Source organism: Ursus maritimus, unplaced genomic scaffold (genome assembly GCF_017311325.1).
Source record: "Ursus maritimus isolate PB19 unplaced genomic scaffold, ASM1731132v1 scaffold_25, whole genome shotgun sequence".
NCBI classification, from domain to species: domain Eukaryota; kingdom Metazoa; phylum Chordata; class Mammalia; order Carnivora; family Ursidae; genus Ursus; species Ursus maritimus.
Window position 1 is genome coordinate 4,721,265 of NW_024425008.1, and position 27,630 is coordinate 4,748,894.

Genomic DNA, 27,630 nt, shown 5'->3' on the forward strand with positions numbered 1-27,630 from the left:
TTGGCCAGCCAGCTGGAGGCATAGCCCAGGCACACTATTCTCAGAGCCACAGGAGGTTCTGGGGGCCCCCAGACAGGGAACTGGAAAAGGACAGGGTGGGCGTGTAGCTTGAGAAGAGCCTCGCCCAGGGCTCAGTTTGGGCAGAGGGCTAGGGGAGCAGGAGTGTTCTCCGTCTGCAGCTACAGAGACGTCCTGGAGGCTGGAGCCTCTGCCCAGAGGCCAGGGCAGACAACTGGTGCCAGTCCCCATGACCCACCTGGGCCAGGGACCTAGCTCCACCCCGGGACAATATACCCATCTATACTGAGCATGTCACTTCTTGCCCTGAGCCTCAGTTTCCTCTTCTGCTAAATAGGAAGATCCCTCAGTTCATGACTGCACAAGGAATGAGGAGCCGATGTAAAGCAAGGGCCAGCCTAAATCCTCCCTGGTGTGGAGAGGGGCCCTCTCTGGGTCCTGTGCCCTAGGCAGTGGTCATGGGCATTTGGTTTTCTCTGCAGGAAGACAAGCTCCTAAGTGCTGAAAGAGAAACTGAGGGGGTCCTTTTCCTCGGATGGGCCCAAAGGATACGGCTAGTCTAGTATTTAATGCCCCTTGGCCACCTGGGTAGGCCCTGGGGAGGAAAGAATGACGTCTTCACCCACGCACCTACCCACTGTGAGAGTCCAGTCTCACCTCCTGGAGCTGGGCCCACTGGCCTCCTCCAACCTGGTCAGGAGGGGAAGCATTGTGCCAGAAGGTACGAAGGATGCCAGCAGGTGCGAGGCCAGGCATCCAGGTGCTCAAGTTCACCAAGCTGTCCCCAAGAAAGGTCCCAGGGGCTCTAGCCTATGTGAGGCCCTCTGGGCCATCAGCACCCTTGTTGGGAGTAGACTAGACCACACAGACTCCAGGGCCCCGGACCCCGTCAAATCAAGCTCTTCAATCTCCGTCTGTAATTCCAACCTCACACCACACACAGGAACATGGTCTTGCATACGACACAGGGAATGGGCTTCTACAAACACAGAGCCCTCCTGGTAACATGGGCAGTCTTCTCCCCAGATGTCTGGGCATCTGAAGGGGCAGCTTCCCGAGCTGCATTAGCCCTTACACTGGCCTCAACATCGCTCCCATTTACCAGACGAGCAACTGAGGCTAGAGCGCTCTGGCCCGGTCTGGCCATTCATTCATGCAGTCAACACATATTTATTGAGCATCGACTCTGTGCCAGGCCCAGGGGAGCTCAGAGACGAATCATACACAGACCTCACCCATGAGGCGCTCACAGCCTGACAGGGCGGTCGGTCACATCAAAGGACACTCACAATACAGTGTGGTCAGTGTGGTGTTAGAGGTAGCACAGGTGACCAAGGGAGCACAGAGGAGGGGCCCCTGGCCCGGCCGGGGGGTGGCAGGAAGGGCTTCCTGGAGGAGGTGACACCTGAAGAGGGTTTTAGGAAGTGAGCAAGAATTAGGGTGTGTGGCAGAGGGAGAGGCCTATGCAAAGGGGTTCAGGGTAAGAGACAGCACATCTGGGTGGCAGCTGGGAGTTAGGCAGGGGCCAGTCCAGGAAGGGCATGGAGTTAGCGGTGGACCGGGAGCTCTGGGGGGAGGGGGAGGTGTGAAGCAGACGGTGGTCGGCAAGGGGCCCACTGGGAGCCAGCGGGGAGGGTGCCCCCGAGGAAGGGGGTAGGGGAGTGAGGTGGGTGGCAGTGGGGTTGCAGAGGTGCGTGGGTGCAGCGCCCTTGCCCGAGGAGTCCCATTCTCCCTAGGCCCGCTCAGCAGGGCGGCGGGGGTGCGGGCTGCCAGCCCCGGGGCTGCAGAGTGCACAGCACGGGGTCCAGCGGCTTGAGCGTGGCCTGCTCCTGCAGCCCATAACGCTGCCCGGGCACCAGCCGGAACTCGAGCCTCTGCAGCAGCTTGGCCATGACCACCTTCACCTCCATCTGTGTGCAGAAGTGCACGGCGCGTGAATGTGCCGCAAACCCTGCGGCCGGCTGGCCCAGCCCCCGGCCGCCAGCCCAGGGGTCCCAGAGCAGGGCTCTGAAATGCCTCCTGGGCCCGGATGAGACACCACCCCTGAAGTCAGCTCCGGGCAGAAAACCCAGCCCTGGCCTCCTACCTGAGCGAACTGCTGCCCGATGCAGGAGCGGGGTCCCAGAGAGAAGGGGAAGTAGGTGAACCTCGGCCTGCAGGGAGAGAGGTGTCAGGAGGCAGCGGCCCTGTCACAGCTCCACTGCCGCGGTGACAAACCCATCCCTTGCTGAGGAATGGCTGTGGGCCAGGGCTGGGTTCTGCACACACTGAAAACATCAACAGCTGGCTCCGTCAGGCTCTGCATCAGCATTTTCTCATGTTATCCTCTTCTGGAGCCTTCCAGAAGAAGCTGGTATTACCCTCAGTTCACAGAAGGAGGAACCAAGGAGCTCACGATCCTATGGCACTTCTATGTTCGGCCGGTCACATGTCCGGGTCTGGGCAGAGTCTGACGCAGGTGGTCTGTCCCCGGAGCCTGGCCACCCCCACCACTGTACATTCAGGCATTCACCCCCAGAGCGAGCTTCAGAGAGAACCATCAGGATTCCCATTTCTCAGATAGGACCATCAAGGCGGGGGGAGGTGCGGTCCCTGGCCCGAGTCACAGGGCTGCCCGTATAAGGGACAGGTTATGAGCATGGGTCTTGAAACCAGTCTGAGCTGGCCTTAAACCCCAGCTCTGAGGCTCCCGGCTGTGTGCCCTTGGACAAGGTACCTAGCCTTTCTGAGCTGTGATATCTTTTCCATAAAAGGGGGCAGAGTGGGGATTACAACTCCCTCACGGTGATCTGGAAGGCTCTGTGGGATCAGGGGTCATAGGCGATTCAGACCAGAGCTCCCTGGACCATCCTTCTCCCACATGCACAGCTGAAGAGAGACTTACTTGGGTGCTTTGGGGCTGAAGCGATCGGGGTTGAAAGTCAGTGGGTCCTCAAAGTACGTGTCCATACGCCCCATGACGTAGGTGCTGAACTGCGGGGCAGACGATCCACTTGTCTCTAATTCCACAGGTGAGCACCCTCACACCTCCCCGACCCGCCGCGGCCCCCCAGTGGAGTGGCCCACCCCCCACTCTACTCCACCCACCCATCTGGGCCAGTGTGGGACTCCACTGGCTCCTGGAAAGTACCTGACAGGAAGGAAGGGGACAGCCCAGTGTGCCAACAAGGGCCAGCCGGCTGCTGCACCATTCCATGCTGGGCCCTGTGCTGTGGGGGGACTACAACTACCCCTATTTTACAGATGAGAAAACTGAGGCTCGGGGAAAGGTTCATGACTTGCCTGAAGTCACCCAGCAAGTAAGTGGCCAAACTGAGATTCAAACTCAGGTCTGCTTCAAGAGCGTCTTTCTCAAGCTCTCTGAGAGCTGTTATTTGGCACAAGGCTTGCATCTGGGGTGCGGGGCGGGGGGTGAGTAGGGGAGAGGGGTGAGGCAGAGGAGCTGCGGGCACCCACTAGCCTCTCAGCGCATGCTACATCACCTCCCTACTGGGATTAATGTTCCATGCCCCTGGCCTCCCATAACTTGGGCCCTGGGTCCCAACCTCTGCCTCACGACTCTTGCACAAAAGAGCTCCCTGAGCCCACTATGCCCCTGGTTCTCTGTGCTGAGTCCGGGGCAGCCAGGGAGAAGGGAGGGCCTGGCACGAAACTCTGAAAAGTGAGTGGGAGCATAAAGCAGGGAGGGGTCTGAGGTCAGCAAAGGGCACCTACTGCGTGCCAGGGATTTTTGCCACACATGTGACGTACGTTAGTCTTTGACTCTTCTCAGTAAACTGTGACTCAGGTATCATCATTCCCATCTCACAAGGAGGGCACCGAGGCCCAGAGATGACCCAGCCTGCCAGGGCAGGGCTGGCACTGGAGCCGGGGTCTGCCCACTCAAGGCCCATACGGCGATACACCTGCCCAGCCAGACGTAAGGTGACTGCAAACCGCCACCGGTCACTGAGGCAGCAGGTACTGGCGCAGGGGTGTTAATTAAAAAAAAAAAGAAGAAGAAGCAGGGGGGGGGGGGGGGGGAGAGCTGCCTAATACATAGGACCAGAAGCATGTCGCTTTCCTTTGTAAATAGAAATGGATCATGCGATGGGCTGAACTGTGTCCCCCTAAAATTCTTATGTTAAAGTCCTAACCTCAGAATGTGACTGTTTTCAGAGGTCATCTCCTTAAAGAGATAATCAAGTTATAATGAGGTCATTAGGGTGGGCCTGACTCCAGTCTGGCTGGTGCCCTTAGAAGAAGAGATTAGGACAGACACACACAGAAGAGGTCTTGGGAGGACACAGCAGGAAGGTGGCTACTGCAAGCCAAGGAGAGAGGCCTCAGGAGAAACCAACCCTGCCGGCACCTCGATCTTGGACACCCGGCCTCTAGAACTGTAAGAAAGTACATTTCCACAGCTAAGCACCCCGTCTGTGGTGCTTTGTTCTGGCAGCCCCAGGCAACGAAACCAGATCCCTATCTCACACGATACACAAAGCCAACTCCAGGTAGATAGGAACTTAACTTGCAAAAGAAGAATGTGAAATTGTTAGAAGACAATGTAAGCGTCTAAGCTGACCTCAAGATGGGGGCAGAGGGAGGGGGTCCCTAAGACAAAACAAGAGAAGGGACCCCTACAAAATCAAGAACTTCAGATCATTGAAAACGCCTTAACAACGAGAAGCCACAAATCTAAAGATGACATTTGCAACACACATACCTGACAAAGGATTAACACGAATTTCTCAAGAGAGCTCTGCATAGCGATGAGACAGCCCAGAAGAAGAAAAGTAGCATAGGGCTGCGAGCCTCACTAGTAACCAGGAAAGTGCAAATCAAGACCCCAGGGAAGTACCTTCCTTGCATTTATTCCACTGGCAAAAAATAAGAAGCTGGGCCATTCTAGGTGTTGGGGAGAATAAGGAACCATGTTAGAGGGCATCAAGGTTGGCACAGGTGCTCTGGAAAACACTTTGGCGCTGGTTTACCAAGTTGGCCATTCAGCTATCCCACACCCCAGCTCTCCCCCCACCTCCCCGTCCCTGCACCGTCCACCAGTCACGCAGGCAGGAACAGCAGCAGTGGCGCTCAGGAGAGCAGGAAACTGGGCACCTCTCAGATGCCCGCTGACCCAGGATCGAGAACGGGGTGGTGGTCTACACACAGCAGAATATGATACAGCAGTGACCTGAGGGCCCGCAGTCACAAAGCAATCCCGGGACATACTACCGTGTGGGCACACACACACGAACAGGCGAGGTGATGACAAGCACAAAATTCAGCACAGTGATTGCTTCTGGAGGGAAGACGACAGTGACACATCTCTAGTTTTGGGGTGGGTTTCCGGGACGTCACTGTGCATGAAGGGATGCCTGATGAGGGAATAAATGAATGCGTGTGTAAACAAAGAAACAAGTAGGGGTGCCCGGTGGCTCAGTGGGTTAAGCGTCCAAATCTTGATTTCGGCTCAGGTCATGATCTCAGAGATCGAGCCCCGCTTGGGCTCCATGCTCAGCATGGAGACTGCTTAAGATTCTTCTCTCCCTCTGCTTCTGACCTTCCCCACCCCTCCACTTGCACTCTTGCACTAAGAGAAAGAAAGAAAAGAAAGAAAGAAAGAAAGAAAGAAAGGGGGAAAGTCACCCTCCGTGGGAGAAGGGGCTATGAAGGGGAGAGAGAGGGAATTGGACGGACTGGGGTCAGTTGTGAAACCGGGTACATCTCGTATCTGCCCCTGGATGGCTATGTGACCTCAGGAAAGTGACCTAACCTCTCTGAGCCTCAGTGTCCTCAGACGTAAACAGGGGTGCCTCCCTTCCAGAATCCACTGTAACCTTACGCCGGACAGTGTGAAAGGGGTTATAGTGCAACTTGAATGAGAAACCCCCAGTGGTGACAATGGGGCCACGGACATCCCGACCTCAGAGCTTGGTCACCCTGGGGGTGGGGAGGGAGGGCCCCCACACACCAGGAGCGGGGTGTTGCCGGGCACTCTGACTCCGTCAATCAAGGTCTCCTCCTCTAGCAGGCGAAAGGTGCCCCATGCTGGTGGGTACAGCCTCAGCGACTCTTTGAGAACCTACAGAAGCCACGTGGGGAGACAAGAAGTCAGACGATCCCCCCAGAACGTGCCCAACACCCATCTTTGCTCCCACTCAGTGCTGAATGCGCACCCACGTCCAGGACTGGGTCCCAGACTCCCACAAAGTTAGCCTCATCTTCTTGTCCAACCCCTCCCATCACAGAAGGAGAAACTGAGGCCCAAAAGGAGAAGAGAACTGTGCAGACCTACCATGCCAGAGCCGGACCAGGACCCCCAGGGCTCCTTCTGAACCAGGGCACTACCATCCCAGAGGAGCCCTCCCCCAGCTCAAGCCAGGCCTCCAGCTGCTTCGTTGGGGAGGGCAGGGGGCCGCTGAGTCCGGCCCCTGGTGGCCGGCTTGAGGTTCCTGGAAGTGCCCGGCCCCGCTGGCAGCCGGGCCTCGCAGGCGAGTGCAAACAGCGCCATTCCATCAAGGGCTGCTTCCCCACCTGGACCCTGCACTGGAATCACCTGGAAGCCCTTACAACTGCTGCTGCCCCTCCTGCCCCACCCCTGTCCTGCCCCAGTGACTCTGATGTCATTGGTCTGGGGCAGCTGGTCGTGGGAACTTTTTTTTTTAAATCTCCTGGGACGTTCTCACGCGCAGTGAATTTAGAGAACACCCATATGGAAGGGTTCAGGGGGGCAGCAGGCCTGGCTTGACGCACCACCCACATGTGCCCAGAAGCTTCTCTCCCGCCCCCACACCTGGGACAGGTACTGCAGTCTCCCCAGGTCGTCACAGTCAAGGTGCCTCTTAGAACCGATGACCTCGTCCACCTCCGCCTGCAGCCTGTTGGGGCAGATAAAGACAAGCTGGTCCCCAAGCATAGGTCGCCCCCTACTAGTTTTAGGAAGGTGGGATGGAGGGGAGTGAGAAGTGACCCTCCTGCGACTCCCCACCGCACGTATGCACGCACGCACGTATGCACGCACGCACGTATGCACGCACGTATGCACGCACGTATGCACGCACGTATGCACGCACGTATGCACGCACGCACGTATGCACGCACGCACAGCCCGCCCCATTGTTGAAGACGTCCAGGAACCACCACGTCCCAAACCGAGCTGCCCCAGCGGTTGGCAGTTCTGTTCCGGGGCCTTACAACACCCCTTCTTCGTGCTTGCTGCTTGGAACAGGCTGCAGACAATAAACGCACCACCGCGCAGCCGGGCTCAGCCTGGCTCACAGCAGCCGACAGCTGGAACGAGCGTGAGCAGTGCAGGGATGCTGGCTGAGTAAGCCATATGATGGGCACGGTTGGAAGACTGTGCAGCACCAAAAGTGGATTTGGACCACTTCACACCCATGAGAAAGGCAGCAAAGACCAAGCGTTAGCCAGGACGTGGAGCGGTCGGAACCCTGTGCACTGCCGGTGGGAATGTAACCTGGTGCAGGTGTATATGGAAAATAGGATGGTGCTTCCTCATAACATGAAATGTAGAATTACCATATACTCCAGCAATTCCCCTCTGGGTGTATGCGCCCCCAGATGGAAAGTAGGGTCGCGTAGATACTTGTACACCCAAGTTCGTAGCAGCATTATTCACAGTAGCCAAAGGGCGGAAGCAACCCCAGTGTCCATCACCAGATGAATGGATCAACAAAATGTGGTCTGTTCATGGGGGGCCTGGGTGGCTCAGTCATCTAAGCATCTGCCTTCAGCTCAAGTCTTGACCCTGGGGTTCCCAGGATCGAGCCGCATGTCAGGCTCCCTGCTCAGTGAGGAGTCTGCTTCTCCCTCTTCCTCTGCCCCTCCCCCTGCTCCTCTCTCTCTCTCTCTCTCTCTCTCTCTCAAATAAGTGAATAAAATCTTTAAAAAAATATGTGGTCTATCCATACGATGGACTATTATTCAGTTTTAAAAAGGAGGGACATTCTGACACCTGCTAAAACATGGATGGACCTTAAAGACTTTATATTAAGTGAGATAAGCCAGACAAAAAGGTCAATTACTGTGTGATTCCTATATGAGGTCCCTAGAGGAGTTAAATTCAGAGAGACAGAGAGTAAGTGGTTGAGGGGGTTGGGAAGCTAATGTTTACTGGGGACACTGTCAGTTGCAATGATGAGAAAGTTCTGGAAATGCTGTGGTGCAGCACAGCAATGGGAATGTGCTTAAAGCCACTGAACTATGCCCTTAAAAATGATTAAAATGGCAAATTTTATGCATGCATGTGTGTGTGTATATATCCACAATATAAAAAAGAGTGAATTTGGGAGAAGAGTTTACAATAAATAATGTGGGGTGATGTGATAAAACACACGGTGAAATTCACTAGTTAATGTGAACTGCCTCCAGGGGGTGGGGCACAGTGAGTAGAATTATTATTTTATTATTATTATTATTATTATTATTATTATTATAACTTTCCTGCTTTTTCCAAATTTTTATAAAGAACATATTAGTATTATAGATATATTTAAAACCCCAACCAACCATTTTATACTCACAAGCAATCGTTCACATCTGCCCTTGGACGCTGCCGATTAGCAGCTGTAATCAAGGATTTCCCCACCTCCAGAGCTCCCACCCCCAAGCCTGTGGGGTTTTTCACAGTGCTTTCACATTGGCGCAGTTGGTCTGTGCAACGGTCCTCGAGGGAACCCGTTTGTATTTAAGGAAACCAATGGCCCAGCTCAAACGCCATCTCCTGGGTACCCTCTTTGTCTCGCCAGCCGAGAATAAGCCCTTCCTCAATGCTGAGCTGGAGTTCTGTTCAGTTCTCAGTGTCAGCCCGTGGCCAGGCACTGAGCACAGCGTGGGGAGGGAAAGAGCCACGGTCCCTGCTTTTTTGGAGCTTCTAGTTTCATGACTGAAATAGAAGGCTCAAAGCAAACCGTCCCAGGAGAAAAATGCATTCATGAGCTGGGAGGAACCTAGGAGAGGAAATCACAGAATGGCTACTTTAGGGTTGTGAGAAGGCTTCTATAGGGCCGGACAGGGAGTTCTCTAAGAGAAAAGCAAGGAGAGGAGCTTCTAGAAGAGGGACTGGCATGTACAAAGGCCCTGGGGTGAAGAGAAGCAGGACACACTGGAGGAGACTCAGCTGTGGGAGGCTGGAGCTGGTTGTCTTCTAGGAACAAGACATCAGACAATCCCTTCACCAGCTTCAAGGGGAGCCACTACTCCCCCAGCAAGTCTCTCCATTCCATACCTTGCCAAGATCTCAGGCTGGCGGGACAGCTCCATCACCGTGAATGCCAAATGATTGGCAGAGGTCTCATGGCCTGCAGGAAAGGAGAGCAGCAGCTCTACATGGGGCTACCAGGCTGCTGCTGGCCCGGCCCTCCCGCCTCTGAGATCCTGAGCCTGAGACCCTGGTGGCAGTTCAGGTCCTCACTTCTGCCCCCTGCCACCAAGCTGCATGTACAGGTAAGAAGGAGACAGGCTGCCCACCTGCTGACCCCCTGTGCCGGCCAGTGTGGTCCAGTAAATGGCATTTGCCTCCATGCATTTGATTTTTACACCCTAAAAGCTCCTTCTGGGGGCGCCTGGGCGGCTCAGTCGGTTAAGTGTCTGCCTTCAGCTCTGGTCATGATCTCAGGGTCCTGGGATCGAGTTCCTCATCAGGCTCCCTGCTCAGTGGGGAGCCTGCTTCTCCTTCTCCCTCTGCTACTCCCCCGGCTTGTGCTCTCTCTCTCTCTCAAATAAATAAGTAAAATCTTCTAAAAAAATATTTGATGAGCAAAGGAATGAAGTTGCCCGGCACATCTTTTCATGCTGGTCTAATGAAGGCCTCCCCACAAATTCTGAGTGGGGCGGAGCCTTGAGTTCACATGGCCAAGCTCTCCTGAGCCCAAAAAGGCAGCTTCACGACCCCTCTCAATGGCCAGCTCCATCACCAGGTCAGCGGCCACCGAGAAGGCCTCCTGGACCTCCCTGAGCAGAGAGAGGCCTTCTGCTCCCCTATCCCAGCCCCTCACTTCTGCAGCAGAACTCTGCGCAGACAGCCTGAAAAATCGCCCAGAGTCAGGGTCGAGGGGATGCCTGGTTCCCACCGTTTCTGCAAAGCCCAGGGCCTTAGCCTCCCCTGGAGCTACGAACCAGCAATGAAGAAGGTGACGAAGTTGTCCAGCAGGATCTCATCATCCTGGGCCCCCTCTTCAGCTGAAAGACAAGGAGGGTCTCAGGGCAGGCTGCAGACATCAGCTACACTCACCCCCTCGCTCCCTCGCCCCACGGCTCAGCAAAGAAGCAATGCCCTTCTGGCTGGAAGCCGGATAGAGACACCCGGAATTGAGCGTGATCAGCCAGCATGATGGGGCACCCCTGCTGCCCGGCCCTCTCAAGGCCCATGTGGGAGCCCTCAAACCTTTGAGGATCTGTGTGAGGATGTCGGCAGGGACGTCCTCCCCCCTCTTCAGGGCCTCCCGGCGGCGCTGCACCCAGTCCTTGCCAACCTGGCGCAGAAAGCGAATGCTCTCCCGGATCTCGCGGAGCTGCTTCCATTTCCCTGGCATAAACTGAACAAGAGCTCCCACTCAGGACGCCAACCGAGCGCACGTCAGCCTCTCCCTCTCCCCCGACTCCCAAACCACTTTAGAAACCCACAGCAGCCCTGGCAAGCTGGGAGGTGGGAAAATTGCGAGAAAATTCTAGAAAAGATAAAGCAGCCAAGGAGACTTGATCAACATGGCAGCCAGAGCCCAAGCATCAGCTTCCCCTTCCTGTACCAAATCCCTAGATACAATGGGAAAGATGCCTGGAAAATAAGAAGGGATCCCTGAAGAATGGAGGTGGCTAGGACTGCGAGGAAGGAGGAAACCACAGCCAGAGGGGAGTGAGGTGGAATCAACTGCAGAAAAGATGGGGTGGCATCAGGGGACCCCAAGCTCAGAGGCTGAAGTCCCAAAGAACAGGAAGAGGCCCTGGGCATCTGTCTGAGGATCAACTCAAGTACCACCTTTCTCCCTTCTTCCTCCTTCATGCCTGGAACAAGGAGGTAATAGCTGGAGTTGCAGCAGCCATCTTATAACAATGAGGTGATGTGCTGGAGACAGTGGAACAGAAAGACAAAAAATTCCAGGAACATCTGACATTGTGGCGCTCTCACAGCCATCCTAGATTGCCTGCTTCGGGATGATTTTACATGAGAGAAAGATTAACTACTCATTTACTTAAACCACTTTGATTTTGAGTCTCTACTTTTGGTGATGTCTGCAAATCCTGAAGTCACTTCGGTCATACCAGAGCTCAAAAACCATTCCGAAGAAAGGTCCCTGGAGAAGGTGCTCCAGCAAATTAGGACCACGCCAGCCCTGGTGGCTGGTCACCGGAAGGGTGCGGAGGCAGTACCTTAGCCAGAGTGTTGCGAGATGCGGTAATCCCCTCCAAGATCAGTTTCACCTTCCGGGACAGAGGCTTCTGGGCACCCAGCAGCATGCCTGTCTCCATGCCAAAAGCTGCCTGGGGGCGGGAGAGAAGGGCGAGGTCATCCCTGGGGGGTGGGAAGACTTGCAGACCCAGGGCAGAACCTGGCACTGCTCAGCTAGAGACCCAGGCCCTGGCCTAAGGCTTTACGTGCATCCTGTCATCAACTCCTCACAATGACCCGTGATGAGTTCAACCCCGTGGGATGTGGTGAGGACTACATAGCACATAGTAGCCACTCCACAAACCTTGGCTTCCTTCCTTGACAAGATGCATTTGCCCAGAAATGCAGCTTTCCTTGGTGTCCCTTCTATACCCAGCCTCCCAGGGAATCACTGAGTGACACAACCCATCACCCACTGTGTCTACACTCCAGCTGCCTGGAGTGGGGTAGGGGGTCACTGCTGAGCCTGCCAGGGGGCAGAGCCAAGCCAGACCCAGGGCAGGGGCTGAGGGGAGGTAGGCTTTGGGCTGGGAGGCAAGCAGACCTGAGATCCAGTCCAGGTTCTTTTACTGACCAGACACAGGCCAGTCCCCACACCTCTCAGGGCCCATTCCCAGAGAATGAGTTAGTAGCTATCACTTCGTACGAGTTTGTGTTGAATATTCAAGGAGATATGAAGCTCCCCATGCAGAGAAAGGGCTGATGTGTGGAGGAGGAGGAGGAGGTTGGGAGAACGCAAGGAAAGGGAAGAGGGAGAGAACAGCAGCCCTCTGACCCGTGTCGGACCCCACTCCCACGGCCCACCAGCCTCCCATCACCTTGGCCAGGATGTCCATGGTGGTGCATGTCAGCATATCCTGCATGGACACCGGCGTCTGCCCATCTGCCTTGGCTTCCAGAATCTCCACCAGCTGCTCAGCTTTCTCGTTGAACGTTTCCATCAAGCTGACCAAGGAACTGGGGAAACAGCATCCGTTGAAAGAGCCAAGAAATTGGAAACAACTCAAATGCCTATCAACTGATGAATGGATAAGCGAAATGTGGTATGTCCAAAACAATGGAATTTCACTTGATAATAAAAAAAAGGAAGTCCTAAACACGCTTTGGCACAGATGAACCTCAAAAGCCTTATGCTAAGTGAAAGAAGCCAGGCACAAAAGAAATGCTGTAGGATTCCATTTGTTAGAAATGTCTAGAATACGAAAAACACAAAGGCGGAAAGTAGATTAGTGGTTGCCAGGTGCTGAGACCACCGAGGGGAAATGGGGAGCACCTGCTTTTGGGGGTGACAAAAGTATTCTAGAATGGACTGTGGTGATGGTCGTACAATCTTGTGAATATTCTAAAACCCACTCAACTGTAAGGGATGAATTGCATGGTATGGAAACCATACCTCAATGAGAGTTATTTAAAACATAAAGTGTGACCAAAAGTGAGAGCTATAATAAGGAAAACGAGAAGCCCAGAGGAGGAGTGAGGAGGAGAGACCCCCACCCCCAGGCATCACTGTCACTCAGCCCTGGATGTTCAGCCCCGTGTCCCTGGCAGCCTGCCTTGCTCTCTCTCTCTGACTACTAATGCCCCCTCCTCTCTCCCTTCATCTGGGGGGAGGCTCCCTCTCCTGAAACCCACCCTCCTTCCCAAGGCCCCCATCTTGAATACACTCACCTGCGGCTGAAGGCCAGGTCCATGACCCTGCGCTGTTTGTGCCAGCGCTCATAGTCACATTCGGACACCAAGCCTTGGCCGAACAGTCTGTGGGAGACAAGTGTCTGATGTGAGAAACAGGGCGGGAAGGGGGACTGACGGCTTTATGGGGACAGGGTCACCTTTTGGGATGATGGAAATGTTCTGGAACTACACAGTGGTGATGGTTATACCATATTGTGAATGGACCAAATGCCACTGAATTTTAACTCCAACATGGTTAAAACGATGACTTTTGTGAACTTTACCATGATAAAAAGTAAATAAGAAATGGGGTGACCGTGTCCCTCACCCTGGCAACCCCCCACCCGCCCACCTGCTATCCAGAAGGGAAAGAGGAGAAGGAAGGTGACAATGACAACAGCCATGGCCACCATTTCTGGGGCACCTGTTTCGTGCCTGGTAGCCAGGGCTCAGGCCTTCATGCTATGCCCAATGCCCTCAGCCCCGTGGCCCTCTGTCTATCACCAGAGGCTTTCCCGGCCTCTCCCCCAGCCCCTCCTCATGCCTTACCTCTCACCAAACACAGTCTGGATTGCGTGGTACATCTTGGAGTCCTTGTTGTACTTGGTGGACATCAGGAATTTCTAAACATCCCCAAAAAGCCAACATGAGCTCGTGCATCCCTGAGAGGCTGCAAAGGACTCAGCAGTTTTCTGGACTCTTATGAAACCATGCCCCAAGAGTCACCATTAACTGAGTCCCAGCTGTGGCGTGAGCACTTCCTCCAGCACAGTCTCACCTAACCCTCTGGAAGCCCCGTCTTCAAGCAATATCATCTTGTTTGGGGATGAGGAAAGCAGGGCACAGAGCGACCAAATGATATTGCTGTGGCCACCCAGCTGGAGTGGTACGGTGGGGGGTCCTCACTCCAATGCCCACGCATGGACCTCACTCCAAAGCAGCGAGAACAAGAAAAGGCAGGTGCTGCTCTGAAACCAGAGCCGGGAAGGGGAGAAGCCCAGAGGGAGGGCTTCTGGGACACAGGAGAGACACTTGGCACAGATTCAGTATTGTTAGTGCCAACCCAGCCATGGAAGTCAAAGAAGGCTTCCTGGAGGAAGGATCAACTTGCCTTACCACAAGCTGGATGGTAGCAATAATAACATTAGCTGACAGCTATTGAGCCAGTATAGTCAAGAGGTTAGCAGCTCAGGCTGTGGAGTCAGCTGGCTTGAATTTGGATCCAGTCTCAGCATCTTCGCTCCACCACTTGCTAACTTTATGACCACAGGCAAGTTACTCATCTCCTCTGCCCTCAGCTTCCTCACCTCACAGGAGAAGACTGCCTGCCTGGGAAAGTTGCTGTGAAGAGTAAATTTGCTCTGTGTGAACAGTCAGAACACTGAGACCCAGCAGGTGCTCCATAAATGTCAAGTGCACATCAGCATCCGATAGCCCACTTAGTGCCCAGTCAGCCCTAAGCCGTGGGTGCTATTTTTATGCTCATCTTACATATGATGAAGAAACTGAGATTTAAAATGCCTGAGGTCACACACACAGTGAACGGTGGAGGTAGGATTTGAATCCAGGCAATTTGCTGTGGGAGAGAGGAAAGCGAAGGCTGTGATCCAAGGAGGGGAAGCCCAGGCCACATGCTGCCTTCAGGCAGAGTGAGAAGAGGGGAGGAGTAGCAGGGGGGGGTGTGCTGGATCCCAGAGGTCTGCCTTATGGTACACTGAGCTTTATCCTGTGGACACTGGGAACCAGCAAGATGGTATCTCTACTCTACATTAATCCAGGGGCTGCTGGTATCTGGGAGCTGAGCCCAGGGGTCTAGTAGAAATTTTTCAGCTGAAAAGAAACCCTCAAAATGGCTGACTTTGGATCATGAGCCATATCCTGAGAACCCCACTCCCACCCAGCACTGTCATTTATAAACCAACTTCCATCACTACCCACTTCTGCAGGTTCCGTCCCTATGACAATAAAGACCCACCTCCCAGGTCCTTCTCAAACATCCCTAAATAGTCCAAGGTCTGTGCCAATCCTCCCAACCTAAACTGAGGAGTCCCCATACTGAGGCACAGCAGCCTCAATACAGGCTCCAATCAGGTGTCCCCATAGTCGGGGGTCCCCATGCCTGCTGTCCCTGGGGCTGGGGATCCTTTGAAGGCCCAGTGAGCTAGGTTCTGGGACACGAGGGGTGCATGGGGCACCCTCAGCACCTTCACTGCCTTCACTGATTGTCCACACTGACAGCAATCTTCTGCACATTAAGGGTTAACTGCTGGGGACTTGCCCTCCTGCCATAAGCAATTAAAAAAAAAAACAAACAGGCAAAATGCATGAAATGTCTGTTTTCAGACACTAGACAACAAGAAGTGCAGGATTGTGAATCCTAAGAGAAGGAAAAGGAAAAAAAAATGTGAGCCCTACGACCTAATATTACTCCAACTTTCTGCTATTTCAGGATAAAGGAACTAAAAGATAAAACTAACGTATAGCTCAGCAGGCTTTCCAAATTGATGAGACCGAAATCAGAGTCCCGACAGGCCAGAGGAGACTACAATTTGTAGGGCAGAGAACCCGAGGGGAGGGAGCTATTCATAGAAAGAGTTCCTGTGCAGCAATCTGCATAGGGATCCCTACATCTTTGGATGGACACCAACCTGTGCATGCATACAGTTAACACAAGACTGAGTTAAAGACAACTTCTGGGAAAAGAATTACTGAGTAACTACAGGCTGAACAATTCTCAGAGCTTACACAGGCCAAGAACTGTTCAAGTTCCCACTGGCCAGAGTTAAACCTCAAACAGAAGGCTTTTATGTGGTCCCCAGAAGAGTCACTCCTTAGTTGTGGGGCTAAACTAGCTCTAGAGCAAAAGTCGACCCTAGCCCAACTCCACAAAAGCCTTAAAGCAAACCTGGAAAGGATCAAACTGATCCACACGTAACTTTACCGTCTGCCAGAATGAATTCCAGCATCCTCTAAAGGAATGAAACAAAAGTGAGCACCCAACAATATATAACTCACAATGTCCAGGGTCCAACGTGAAATCACTAGACACTCCAAAAAGCAGAAAAATCTACCTACAAGCAGGACCAGAAATAACAGAGATGATGGAGTTTGCAGAAAGGAACTTTAACACACTTATTACAAATATGGCAAATATGCTCAAGGAACCCGCGTATCCAAGAAGTTCAAAGACTCCTATGGAGCATTAACAAAAAGAAAAGTACACCAAGGCAGATCGTAATCAAATTTCTGACACCAGTGATAAAGAGAAAATCTTAAAAGTAGACAAGAGATGAAGTAGTATATTATTTGTAAGTTAAGAGTATAAGTTGTAAGATGTAAGTATAAGATGTAAGTTAAAGAGTATACTATAAGTCTTAGGACAACCACTAAGAGAGAAAGAAAGAAAGCCAATAAGCAAATGGTGGAGATAAAATGGAATACTAAAACATACTCAATCCAAAAGAAGGCAGGAAAGAAGGAGAGGGGAACAAACAACAGAAAGGACAGAGAACAAATAACAGCATGGTTGATTTAAACCTTACCACATCAATAATTACATTAAATATAAGTAATCTAAACCCTCCAATTAAAAGGCAGAGATTGTCAAACTGTAAAACAGCAAGACCCAACTATATGCTATCTATATGAAACCCACTTTAAATATAAAAACCCAGATGGGTTAAAAGTAAAAGAATGGCAAAAGATATAGCATGCCACACTAAGCAGAAGACAGCTGCAGTAGCAACATTAATACTAGACAAAATGTCCTTCAAGAAGTGGAATATTACCAAGGATAAAGGGGGACATTTTTAAGATAAAGGGGTCAATTCATCACAGAGACATATTAATCCTCAATGTGAGCATGCCTCATAATAGAACTTCAAAATATATGAAGCAAAATCAATAGAACCAAAAGCAGAAATAGAAAAACCCATGATTGTGGTCAGAGTTTGACATTCCTCTCCGAGTAATTGCTGGAACAACTATACAGAAAACTAGTGAGGATTTAGAAGATTCAACTAACACTATCAACCAACTTCTCCTAACTGACATTTCTAAAACATTCCATTCAACTATCACCGAATATACCTTCTTTTTAAGTGCTCATAAACATTCACCAAGATAAACCATATGCTAGGTCATAAAATAAACTTCAGTTCATTGAGGCAGATTGAAATCATGAAGAGTATTTTCTCTGACTTCATGGAATTAAACTAGAAATCAATAACAAAAGATATTTGGAAATACCATAATATTTAGAAATTGAATAACATATATCTAAATAATCCACGAGTCAAAGAAGAAATCACAAGGGAAGTTAGAAACTGTTTTGAACCACATGAAAATAAAAGCACAACATATTGAAATGTATGTTACATTTGTGCTATGTATGAGCTATATGGAGATATATAGAGATATCTGTAGATAAATGAAATATATGGAGATATATGGCTGTAAGTGCTTATATTAGAAAGGAAGCAAGATATAAAATCAAGTTTCTAAACTCTGACCTTAAAAAATTTGCACAAGAACAAATTAAATCCAAAGTGAGTAAAGAAGGAAATAATAAAGAGCAGAAATCAAGAAAACAGAAAATGGACAATGGAGAAATCCAATAAAACCCAAAGCTGGTTCTTTGAAAAGATAAATAAAATTGGTGAACCTTTTGCTAGCCTGATTAAGAAAATAAGAGGAAACCCAAATTACTGTTTGCAGGAATGAAAGAAGGGGTATCACCACAGAGCCAATAGACATGAAAAAGTTAATCAATAAATATTATGGACAACTTTATACCAATAATTTTAACAATTAGATGAAATAGTCAAATGCCTTGAAAGACACGAATTACCAAACCTAAGAAAAACAGAAAATTGGAATAGCCATAAATCAATTAAAGAAAGTGAGTAATTAAAACAAAACAAAAAGCACTTCCTTCAAAGAAAATGCCAGGCCCAGGTGGCTTCACTGATGAGTCCTACCAAACATTCAAGGAAGAAATAACACTACCCCATACAAACTCTCTCAGAGAACAGAGGAGAGGGGACATTTCCTGATTCATCTTACAAGGTCTGTTAAACAGATCCCCAAACCAGACAAAGGCGTTATAAGAAAAGAATAAATATAGAAACAAAAATTCTTAGCAAAAGATGAGCAAATTGTATCATGACTAGGAATGCAAGGTTGGTTTAACACTTGAATATTAATTCATCATATTAACATATATGGCTCAACTTTTCTCATTGAACGTCTGAAGTTCTTTGTATACGGTTTTTGGTAGCATGCTTTAAAAATCTTAAACTGTGTCTATATTGAAATTAAACTTTTTTAATGTTTTTTTATTATATTACGTTAGTCACCATACAGTACATCCCTGGTTTCTGATGTAAAGTTTGATGATTCATTAGTTGCGTATAACACCCAGTGCACCATGCAATACGTGCCCTCCTTACTACCCATCACCAGTCTATCCCATTCCCCCACCCCCCTCCCCCTGAAGCCCTCAGTTTGTTTCTCAGAGTCCATAGTCTCTCATGCTTCATTCCCCCTTCTGATTACCCCCCTTTCTTTAAACTTTTTTTTGATGGTTTTTATTTTTATTTTTTAAAGATGTTTATTTATTTATTTATTTATTTATTTATTTATTTATTTGAGACAGAGAGAGCATGAGCAGGGAGCGGGGGCAGAGGGAGAGCAAGAAGCAGGCTCCCCGCTGAGCACAGAGCCCAACGTGGGGCTCGATCCCAGGACCCTGCGATCATGACCTGAGCCAAAGGCAGACACTCAACCGACTCAGCCACCCAGGCACCCTAAAAAAATGATTTTTAGCATTGTGTTAGAGACACAATGGCTGTTCAGCTTTTCTCCTGATCTGGACCCTAAGTTGCATTTTCTCCCTCGCCTGCCAAGAATCACCCTGCATGTCTGCTGAGTACCCGCTGTGAGAACAGAAGCACCATCACTTATTGGGCAATTGCTGTATGCCAGGCACAGGCTAGGTGGCTCACACACGTTATTTCAGCTCCATGCGGACAACCACCTGTCCGGGAGGCATCATCCCTATTGTACAGATGAGGAAACGGAGGCCCAGAGTGATGGCAGAGCCACCACACCTGAGCCCAGTTCGGCCAAATCCAAGGTAAATGATCTGATGACCATTCTTCGTGCCCACGTGGCAGCACCATCCTGTACATGGTACAGACCGATCCGAGCTCCCTGTCCATTTCCTCATCTCTAATATGGAGGCTGGTGGGGTCTTTCCCCGCTGTGAGGATTAAATGGGTTAATAATTATGAAGTATATAAAGAAGTGCATGTTTAAGTATCTTTTGCCCCTTTATTTGTAAACAAATATTTGTTTATATAAATATTTGTGAAATGAATCAATTGATCTTTAATTCTCATGATAGCCCGGACACAGCGGGGTTATGATCCTACCTTGAAGATGAAGGAACGAAGGCTGAGCGAGGTTAACGAGCTTAATGTGCGTGCACACCTGAGCCACACTCCCAAACGGTGGGTGGTCAGAGAAAAAGATGCCATTCATTTCTGGATCCTTGGGAAACCAGCCCAAACGCTGGTGCCTTCAGGACATTTCTCGTACAGTCCCTGGGGCCGAGTTTCATGCCCCCAACCAGGGAAGGGAAGGGCCTCCCCCCCATGGAATCCACTCTGCTTCCTACCTTGACCGACTCAGGGCTCGTGACGATGACCGAGGTTTTGTGGAAGACGTTGACTCGCACGACGGGGCCGTACTTCTTAGCCCTGGAAACCAAAATGACCCAAAGCAGTCTGTTAGCCCTGGGAGATGTGAATATTATCATCACCACCCAGCAGGAGGGTCAGGGTGTCCCATCCCAGGGCCTGAGTCACACCCCCCAGTGGGTCTCAGTTTCCACATCTATGAAACAGGGTTCCTACACTCCTCCTTTGCTGGGAATCAAGCCAGATCGTGTCTTTGAAGATGCTTTGGCAGGAGTAAAGCACCACCGCATATGCGGACTGTTACCGAGTCCTACCCCCCACCGAGCTTACAGAGGGAGAAACTGAGGCTCAGAGTTCCTGATGGCTGGTCTCGGGTCACACAGCTGGCGACAGGCAGAGCTTGCCTTCTGAACCAGCCTCTTCTGCCTCTCCACCCAGGGGAGGAACTTTGGGCGTGGCAGTGACCTGGCCGGGGATGGAGGGGTGGATGTGCTGGCCTGGGGGGTGGGGGCGGAGGGGGTACCCCACGAGGGACCTGGGCTGGAGTAAGGGTAACAAATGACAACTAGGACCCACCAATCCAAAAACACATCTTGGAGCACACGGCCACAAACCTCATCCTTTTTCCAAAAGTCGGGGAGGTGTCCTAGAAGGAAACTAGGAGAAATGGGAAACGTTAAGACCACCAGAAGTCACCATTAAAGAGTGCCCCCTTCCCCCACAGGACCCCATGAGGTTAGCGTTATTAGGCCCACTTTGCAGATGGGAGGACTGAGGCACGAGGAGGTATGGTGCTGGCTCAGGGGCACCCGGCGGTAAGAAGGCAGGCAGGCAGAATGCAAACCCAGGTCTGGCCAGCTCCAGAAGTCTCCATAGAGGGGGGATGGAGAAGAATGAGACCATCTCCCTGGTGCAGAGGCTGGAGGCTGGCATGCGGAAAGTGAAGAAGAATATTGTGTGCAATGACCCTGAGACATCTGCTGAATACTGACTACGTGCTGGGTACCATTCTACACCTCATTCCATCTGACCTACCCCCACCGCCTGGAGATAGGTCTGTTGTTAACCTGTCTTATAGGTGGGGCAGCGGAGGGCACAGAGGTGGTCATCTGCCCACCACTGCATGGCTGGGACAGGTCACCCCAAAGTCCTTCTCACCAGGGGATTGTTTGGTGATGCTAAGTCTGCAGTGTGTGTGTTTAAGTCTGGTGTGATCACCAGAGTATGAACAAGTCTGTCTGGCTTGTGGCAGCTTTTAAGGTTCTTCCTCTCCCCTGCATGACTTATTCCAGACAAGCTCACTGACTACACCATCTAGAGTGGGTGACAAAACTGCGGGTGGGGTTTTCTGCATCAGAGAATTCACCTTCTCCTGGAGGGAGATAGACAGCAAATAAACAAAGAGGTAAGTAAACATGAAGTTGAAGAGAGATGGGAGAAAAAGCAGAGGGGTAGGTAATCAGAGGTGGGGGTGGGGATAGGAGGAGGGTTGCCATTTTCTACAGGAAGGTCAGGAAATGTCCCTCTGAGAAGGTAACATGTGAACTGCCATAAGTGAGGGACTTGGCTGCCCAGGTATCTGGGGAAAGAGCATTGCAGGCAAAGGGAATAGCAGGTGCAAATGTCCTGAGGTAGGAGTGTGCTTGGTAAGTTCAAGGAACAGGGAGCAGGTGTTGAGGCTGGAGTAGAGTGCTTGAGGGAGATGTGATACAAGATAGGTTCCCCGAGGTAGGGGGCAGATCACCAATAGCCTTGTGGACTGTTGTCAGAACTTTTGTTTTGACCTTGAAACGGGGACCGCGGAGGGTTTTGAGCAGAGCAGAGGCGGTCTGATGGGTTTTCAATGGCTCGCTCTCACAGCAGCGGTGCTGAGAGTAAACGGGATGGGTGGGGGGCAGGAATGGAGGCAGGGGCACCAGCGAGGGGCTGTGAAAGGGCATAGGGCTCAGACCAGTGCCGTTGAGAAGCCTGGTTTCTAGCGGACTTGCTGTGGGTGTGGGTGTGAGAGGGGTGTCAAGGCTGACCCAAGTCTCCTGGGCTGAGTGTCAGAAGGATGAATGGGGCTGCCATTTACTAAGGCAAGGAGGACTGAGAAGGAGCTGATGGGGGGCAGCAGACCCCACTGTGCCCACCGCTGCCCTTGTCCATGCAGGCAGGCAATATGTGAGGGCCAGCACGGAGACTCCGCCTGGGGCTCCCGGCTCTGCCTGCAGGAAGGGTGGGACAGAAGTTCCAGCTCAACACCCCCAGAGCAGCCTCCAGCAATGACCCTGTGGCCTCCACCTGGGTGGGGGTAAGCTCCCAGAGCTCCCCAGGGGGTTTGCACCTCAGTTGCTCCCAGAGGTGACTTGCTTTATTGGCTTTCTGACTTCCTCTCTCTAACCAATCCCCAATTCCCCCTGTGATCATCCCCCATAAACCACTTACATTTCCAATCTTGTCTCAGGATCAGCTTCTGGGGACCAACCTGGGACAAGTGGATTGAATTAGGAATTTGGCTTTGAACCTGTTAGGTTTGCGGGGGAAAGCTACTAAGGGAAGCAGGTGAGTCCATGCTTGAAGCCAGGCTACAGATGTGAGTGTGACGGTCCTCAGCAGAGAGGCAGCTCTTACAGCCCAGCAACTGGATCAGACCACAAAGGGATGAGTGTAGACAGAGAAGAGACCCAAGGACTCTGCCAGGCGGTCAGGCAGCAAAGGGACCACCAGCCAGGGAGACTGAGCAGGAGACACTGGGGAGGCCGGAGGCCAGCAGGGGGGAGTGGAGTGGGAAGCCTGCAGAGAGCAGGACAGGGGAGGGACAGGCACTCCCCCAGGCTGCCCTGGGCCAGGCAAGACCAGGACTGAAGCACTATTGTGCATGGAGCTACGGGGAGGTCACTGGGACTTTGGCCAAAGCAGGGTGGGCAGAGAGGTGGGTGCCAGAGCCCAATGGGGTGGCGGGCCCAAAAGAGGAGGGGAAGGAGGAATGGGGGCCCAAAGATAGGCAGGCTTCTCAGGGGGTTGCTGAGGGGGTGCAGAGCCAGGGGGCGGCAGTTGGAAGGAATGGGAAGAGACGGGTGGTGTTTTTTTTTCTTTTTTGCAACATGTTATATAAAAATGGGAATGATGCAGAAGATGAGGGAAACTGATGGGGGGGGGCGCTGCTGGGGCCAGAGTTGCTGAACGGAGGGGACGGCTCTCCTTGGCCACAAGCTCTGAGGTCCCACTGCGAAGGGCATGTGGGCCCGGGGCAGGGAAGGGGGCAGCTGTGGCCATACAGCCCTGCAGGGAAGTTCTCCCAGGCTGTTCCCTTTACTCGGGGAAGTGGGAGGCAAGAATAAAGGCTGAGAGTGGGGATGGAGGGGGAGGTGGCAGGGACTGAATAGAAGCAAGAACACTTCGAGAGTGGGTGGGCAAACGCATGAGGAAGGAAGTGCAGTGTGGCCGCAGGGCAGCTGAAGGCCGCTCGGGGTGACGGCCTTGAACTTACACTGCTCCACCCGTAGAAAGACGGACCACGGACATCACACATGACTGGCTGTATTTCCGGAATAATCTAGTATCCATGGTCACTCCCCATAGCTGCATGTTTTGGGAGAATGCTCTGTTTTGAATCACCTGAGTGAGAACAGAATCTAGACCCCCCCTGACCCTCCCAGGCCTGTCTGAGAGCCTCCACCATAAACACTGGGGCCCACTGCCATTTGGGGAAGAAGGTGAGTCCACCTCAAGAAGGCCCAGGGGACAGATTGGCGTGGGGTCCCCAGGGCCAGGCAAGAAAGGGAATTAAAACCCGTTCCTTCCAGTTCCTGCAGGGGGCGCTGGGGAGGCAAAGGCAAAGCGGGAAGACCAGGTGTCGGAAATAAACAGGTAAGGGATGATAGAATTCCCATTGGTAGAATACTGGGACTGAGCTGGGGGCCTGACAGAAGCAAGCCCCTGTTGGTAGACTGGATACGGCAGAGCAGCCAAGGGAGAGAGAAGAGGGTGAAAATCCCCCTCCCTTCGCCCAGTCGGTAGCACGAGCCGTTTCCCATAACGCTGTGGTTGGCACAGTGGCAATCCAAGGTTTCCTGAGGGCAGAGAAAGTCTTGGATGGTAAAGAAGCAGAGGTCATCTGGAGAGCCCACTGCGAGGCCAGCCACAGGGAGGAAGGGAGCCCACACAATGGCTGAGGGGTGGGCCGCTGCCAGGAGCGAGGGTGAGGGGCCATGACTGTGCCTGGTGCCAGTGGAACGGGGTGGTGAGCGCTCAGCGGGGCAGCCAAAGTCCTCTGGATGCGCCACCCAACGGAGCCGGCAAGGGGTCACCACCATCGCCGGGAGCCAGCGGGCAATTTGTTGAACAGACCCCACCTCGGGCAACTTGGCAAGTGGAAATGGGAGGAGGGAGCTGGTGCCACCCAGGAGCCACACTTGAAAAACTTATTCCAAAATAAATAAAAACGGAAGAGAGAGGCTTTTTTGTTGTCAAGTTTACATTCATCCCACGCTACCAGGAGAGTGGGGGCTGATGAGGAAATGGAGAGCAGTGAGAGAGAAATGAAGAAACCACAAGTGTTTGTGTGGGATCCGAACGTGGGGTCTGGGTTTTCAGCTGCTACACGGATGATTGCAGTAGGATGTTGTTTGTGGGGAACTCCAGGAGGGCATCCTGGAGGAGGGGGCATCCTGGTGACTCCTGCTGAATAAGGAGGAGGATGGGTGTGGGTAGGGGAGCATGGCAGCTGCCCCTTGTAAGGCAGAGGGATACTTCCTGAAAGTTGGCAAAGCCTGGAAGCACTGAGGGGCAAATATTACTACTAGAGACTCGACACGTACACTTCTTTGCCAACCATGATGTTGCCAATTATGGTTTGAGGATCCAGGCTTTGAACACCCAAGCCTCTGATCTGTGCTAGAAGAGGTTCCAGAACTTTCGCTTAGTGCAGTTTTATATGTGACCACCAAACAACTGTTAATCCCAAATCTTTTTGCATATGCAGCGTTCAGTTCACCTCCTTAGAATAAAGAGCCCAACTATAATTATATTTAATTATATAATTAAGTATTATATAATTAACCTCCTCCCACTCCTCCACCCACCCACACGCACCTGTAGGTCACACGTAGATTCTGCAGTGTAGGGTTTGGGGGAGAATTCAGGCATAAAAGGGAAGAAATGCAGACACATACTACTACATGGATGAACCTGGAAAACATGATGGTCAATGAAAGAAGCCAGCCACAGAAGGCCACATAGTGTTTGATTCCATTTATATGCAATGTGCAAAACAGACAAATCTAGAGACAGAAAACAGATTAGTGGTTGCCTAGGGCTGGGGGGTGAGGGGCAGGGGGAGATGAGGGGTGACAACTAATGGGTACTGGGTTTCTATTTAGGGTGATGGAAATGTTCTGGAACCAGTGGTTAAACTGAACAACTCTGTCACCATACCAAAAAGCACTGATTGTACACTTTAAAAGGGTAAATTGTATGGCATGATTTTGTTTTTAAAGTGCAACTTAAAAAAAAAAAGATATGGGCGAGGGGCAGAAGGGGTCTTGATTTAAGGTCTGCCTTCTGCAGACAAAGAGACTAGACCAGGTCTGCAGTGCTTGAAGCACGTGGGTTTACAAGAAGACCAAGTCATGATGAGACCCAGCAGAACGAGCACACAGCTCCTTCAATCCCAGGCTGTTGATGGCTGATTTGAAAAGTTGGAAGGGTGACAGTGTACCGAACAGAACTGGTAGGCGATTTCCACCAACCACTTTGAATCACTGTTTATCGAGGGTCTACTATGCATGTGCCAGCTGCTGCTGTGCCAGATGTCCGGGACACAGCCGTGAACAGACAGACACAGGCCTATGGGAAAGACAGACACTTAACAAGAGGTTGCACAATTACCCAACTCTTACAATTACACAGAGTTTACAAAATGAACATGATATATTCAGGCATGGAAGCAGGTGGGACCTCCCTGAGGAGTTAGCACTGAAACCAAGCCTGGGAGGTGAGGGGAAGAACCATCTAGGTGGCGTGGAAGACAGAGCTGCTAAGCATGGGAAAAGGAAGACCCCAAGGTGGGCAAGGGCACCTGGGAAGACAGAGAGCCAGCAGGGAGAACAATCACCTCCCTATGTCACCAGCCACAGGATCTTTCCCAAACCCACCAACCATGGATTCAGGCTTCCAAGGCCAGGTCATTTGGCTTGGGCTGGAGGAGGGCACCTTCCAGAATGTTCATGTCCTGAGGTTTTAAAAAGTATGTCTAATACCATTGTTTATTCATTCATTCAACAAATATTTATTGAGCATCTGCAATGTGCCAGGTGCTGGGGATACACAAGCGAACACACAGCTTCCCTGCCCTCCCGGGGCTCACATTCTAAAGGGGGGAGACAGACACAGTCAACAGGTGAAGAGACAGTCAACAAGTGAACAGAAGGTAACTTCAGGGGTGATGGCCCCTTAAGGAGTTTGGGGCTAGGTGGGCTTCACACAGGGTGAATGGGGAACAGCAAGACCCTGGAGCTGCAGGAGGGGTGTTGCAGAAAGACTGGGGACAGCAGTGAGCAAGCAAGGGGGGGATGAGAACAGGACAGAGTGGGTTCTGAGAGCTCAGCGGGGGCCTTGCTGGCCACAGAGTGGACTTAATCTAGAATTAGATTTCCTTCTAAAGTGAGGAAAGCGTTTGAAGCGGAGAAATGACACATTTGGTTTAAGCTTCAGAAAGGTAAGCTTCTGTTGCTGGGACGGGGGTAGGGGGGAAGGTAAGTTGGGTGGGGGTGGGGGACAACGATGGAATGGAAGTACTAAGGAGAAGACAAAAAGGATAAACCAGGACAGAAATACAAAGGGGAATGTGACCAAAGTCGAGTGTGTTCCAATCCAGGTTGAGTGACCCCGTTCCAAGTCTCAAAGTTAAGAGTGCCCACTTTAGATCCAGGGCTGACCCGGGCTTAAATCTAGGCTTACCAACTGTGTGACCTTGGGCAGGTGACTTTGCCTCTGCGCGCCTCAGTCTCCTCGTCTGAACGATGGGGTAACAATAGCGCCTACCTAACAGGGTTGTCGCTGCCATCACGTTTGTGGGGCCCAGCAGAGCGCGGTGGGCGCCGAGCAGCTGCTGCGGCTGTGAGTAATTTGTTACTAAGAATAGTTAGCGCCCCTCTCCCGGCCGCCGTCTCCAAGAGGCCACGCGCAACCGCTAGGCTGGACCCCCGGCCCCGACGCCGGCTTGGACGCGGTCCCCCGGCCCCCCCATTCGAGCGCCCCATCCAGGCCCCCGCCCCCACCCCCCGCTCACCTGGGCCGCGGCGGCCCGGGGATGTGCTCGTAGCGGCTGCGAGCGCGGTGCACGAAGGTGCAGCAGAGGCCGAAGGCGACCAGGACGGCGCTGCCGAGCAGCAGCAGCAGCCCGGGGCTCATGGCTCCGGGGCAGGCCAGGCCAGGGTCGGGGCCGGGCACCGAGGGGGCGGGAGGCCGCGAGCCGACTCAGCTGTCAGCGCCGCGCGCCGCCTCGGCCCCAGGCCCGGCGCGACCCAGCACCGCCCACTCCCCTTCGGCTCCGCCCCCGCCGGTTCGACCCCTCCCAGGGCGCTCCATCCCCGCCAACCACGTCTCCGCCTCCGGCTCCCGCTCTCGGGGCCCGCCCCCGCCCCGCCCCGCGCCCCGCCCCAACCACTACTGCGCTCCAGCTCAGGCCCCGCCCAGAGCATGGGATTTCCGCCAGTCACAAAGCCGCTTCTGGCTCAGACCCCCCATGCTCCGCCTCCTCCCCCCGCTCTCCAGGCCCCGCCCCCAGTCCCTCAAGCTCTATCCCAACAGAAGCTCCGCCCAGAACGCGTTGTCCTTGGCAACCCCGATTCCTCCGCGCTTCCTGCC

General features: G+C 52.3%; 1 protein-coding gene across 1 annotated transcript; it reads right to left on the reverse strand.

Annotated features, from left to right (window-relative positions):
- Window positions 1–1,178: 1,178 nt before the first annotated feature.
- Window positions 1,179–27,277, reverse strand: LOC103673592 (cholesterol 24-hydroxylase). Its single transcript, XM_040641443.1, has 15 exons — window positions 27,053–27,277; window positions 20,356–20,436; window positions 19,758–19,839; window positions 13,628–13,701; window positions 13,076–13,162; window positions 12,226–12,364; window positions 11,389–11,499; window positions 10,406–10,556; window positions 10,138–10,200; window positions 9,248–9,320; window positions 6,794–6,878; window positions 5,972–6,082; window positions 2,903–2,991; window positions 2,105–2,171; window positions 1,179–1,928 (listed from the first exon to the last, which is right to left on the reverse strand). The coding sequence occupies exons 1-15, from the start codon at window positions 27,172–27,174 to the stop codon at window positions 1,761–1,763; spliced, it is 1,503 nt and encodes a 500-aa protein (XP_040497377.1). The 5' UTR covers window positions 27,175–27,277; the 3' UTR covers window positions 1,179–1,760.
- Between the last annotated feature and the right edge of the window lie 353 nt (window positions 27,278–27,630).

What these genes read in the sequence shown, in the direction of transcription:
- LOC103673592 (XM_040641443.1), bottom strand. Translation starts at nt 27,174, where the DNA reads ATGAGCCCCGGGCTGCTGCTGCTGCTCGGCAGCGCCGTCCTGGTCGCC. An exon ending in CCCGGGCCGCCGCGGCCCAG is followed by an intron (nt 20,437 to 27,052) that starts GTGAGCGGGGGG and finishes CATTTCTCCTAG; the next exon opens with TTTCCTTCTAGGACACCTCC. An exon ending in CTCGCAACACTCTGGCTAAG is followed by an intron (nt 10,557 to 11,388) that starts GTACTGCCTCCG and finishes GCTCTTGTTCAG; the next exon opens with TTTATGCCAGGGAAATGGAA.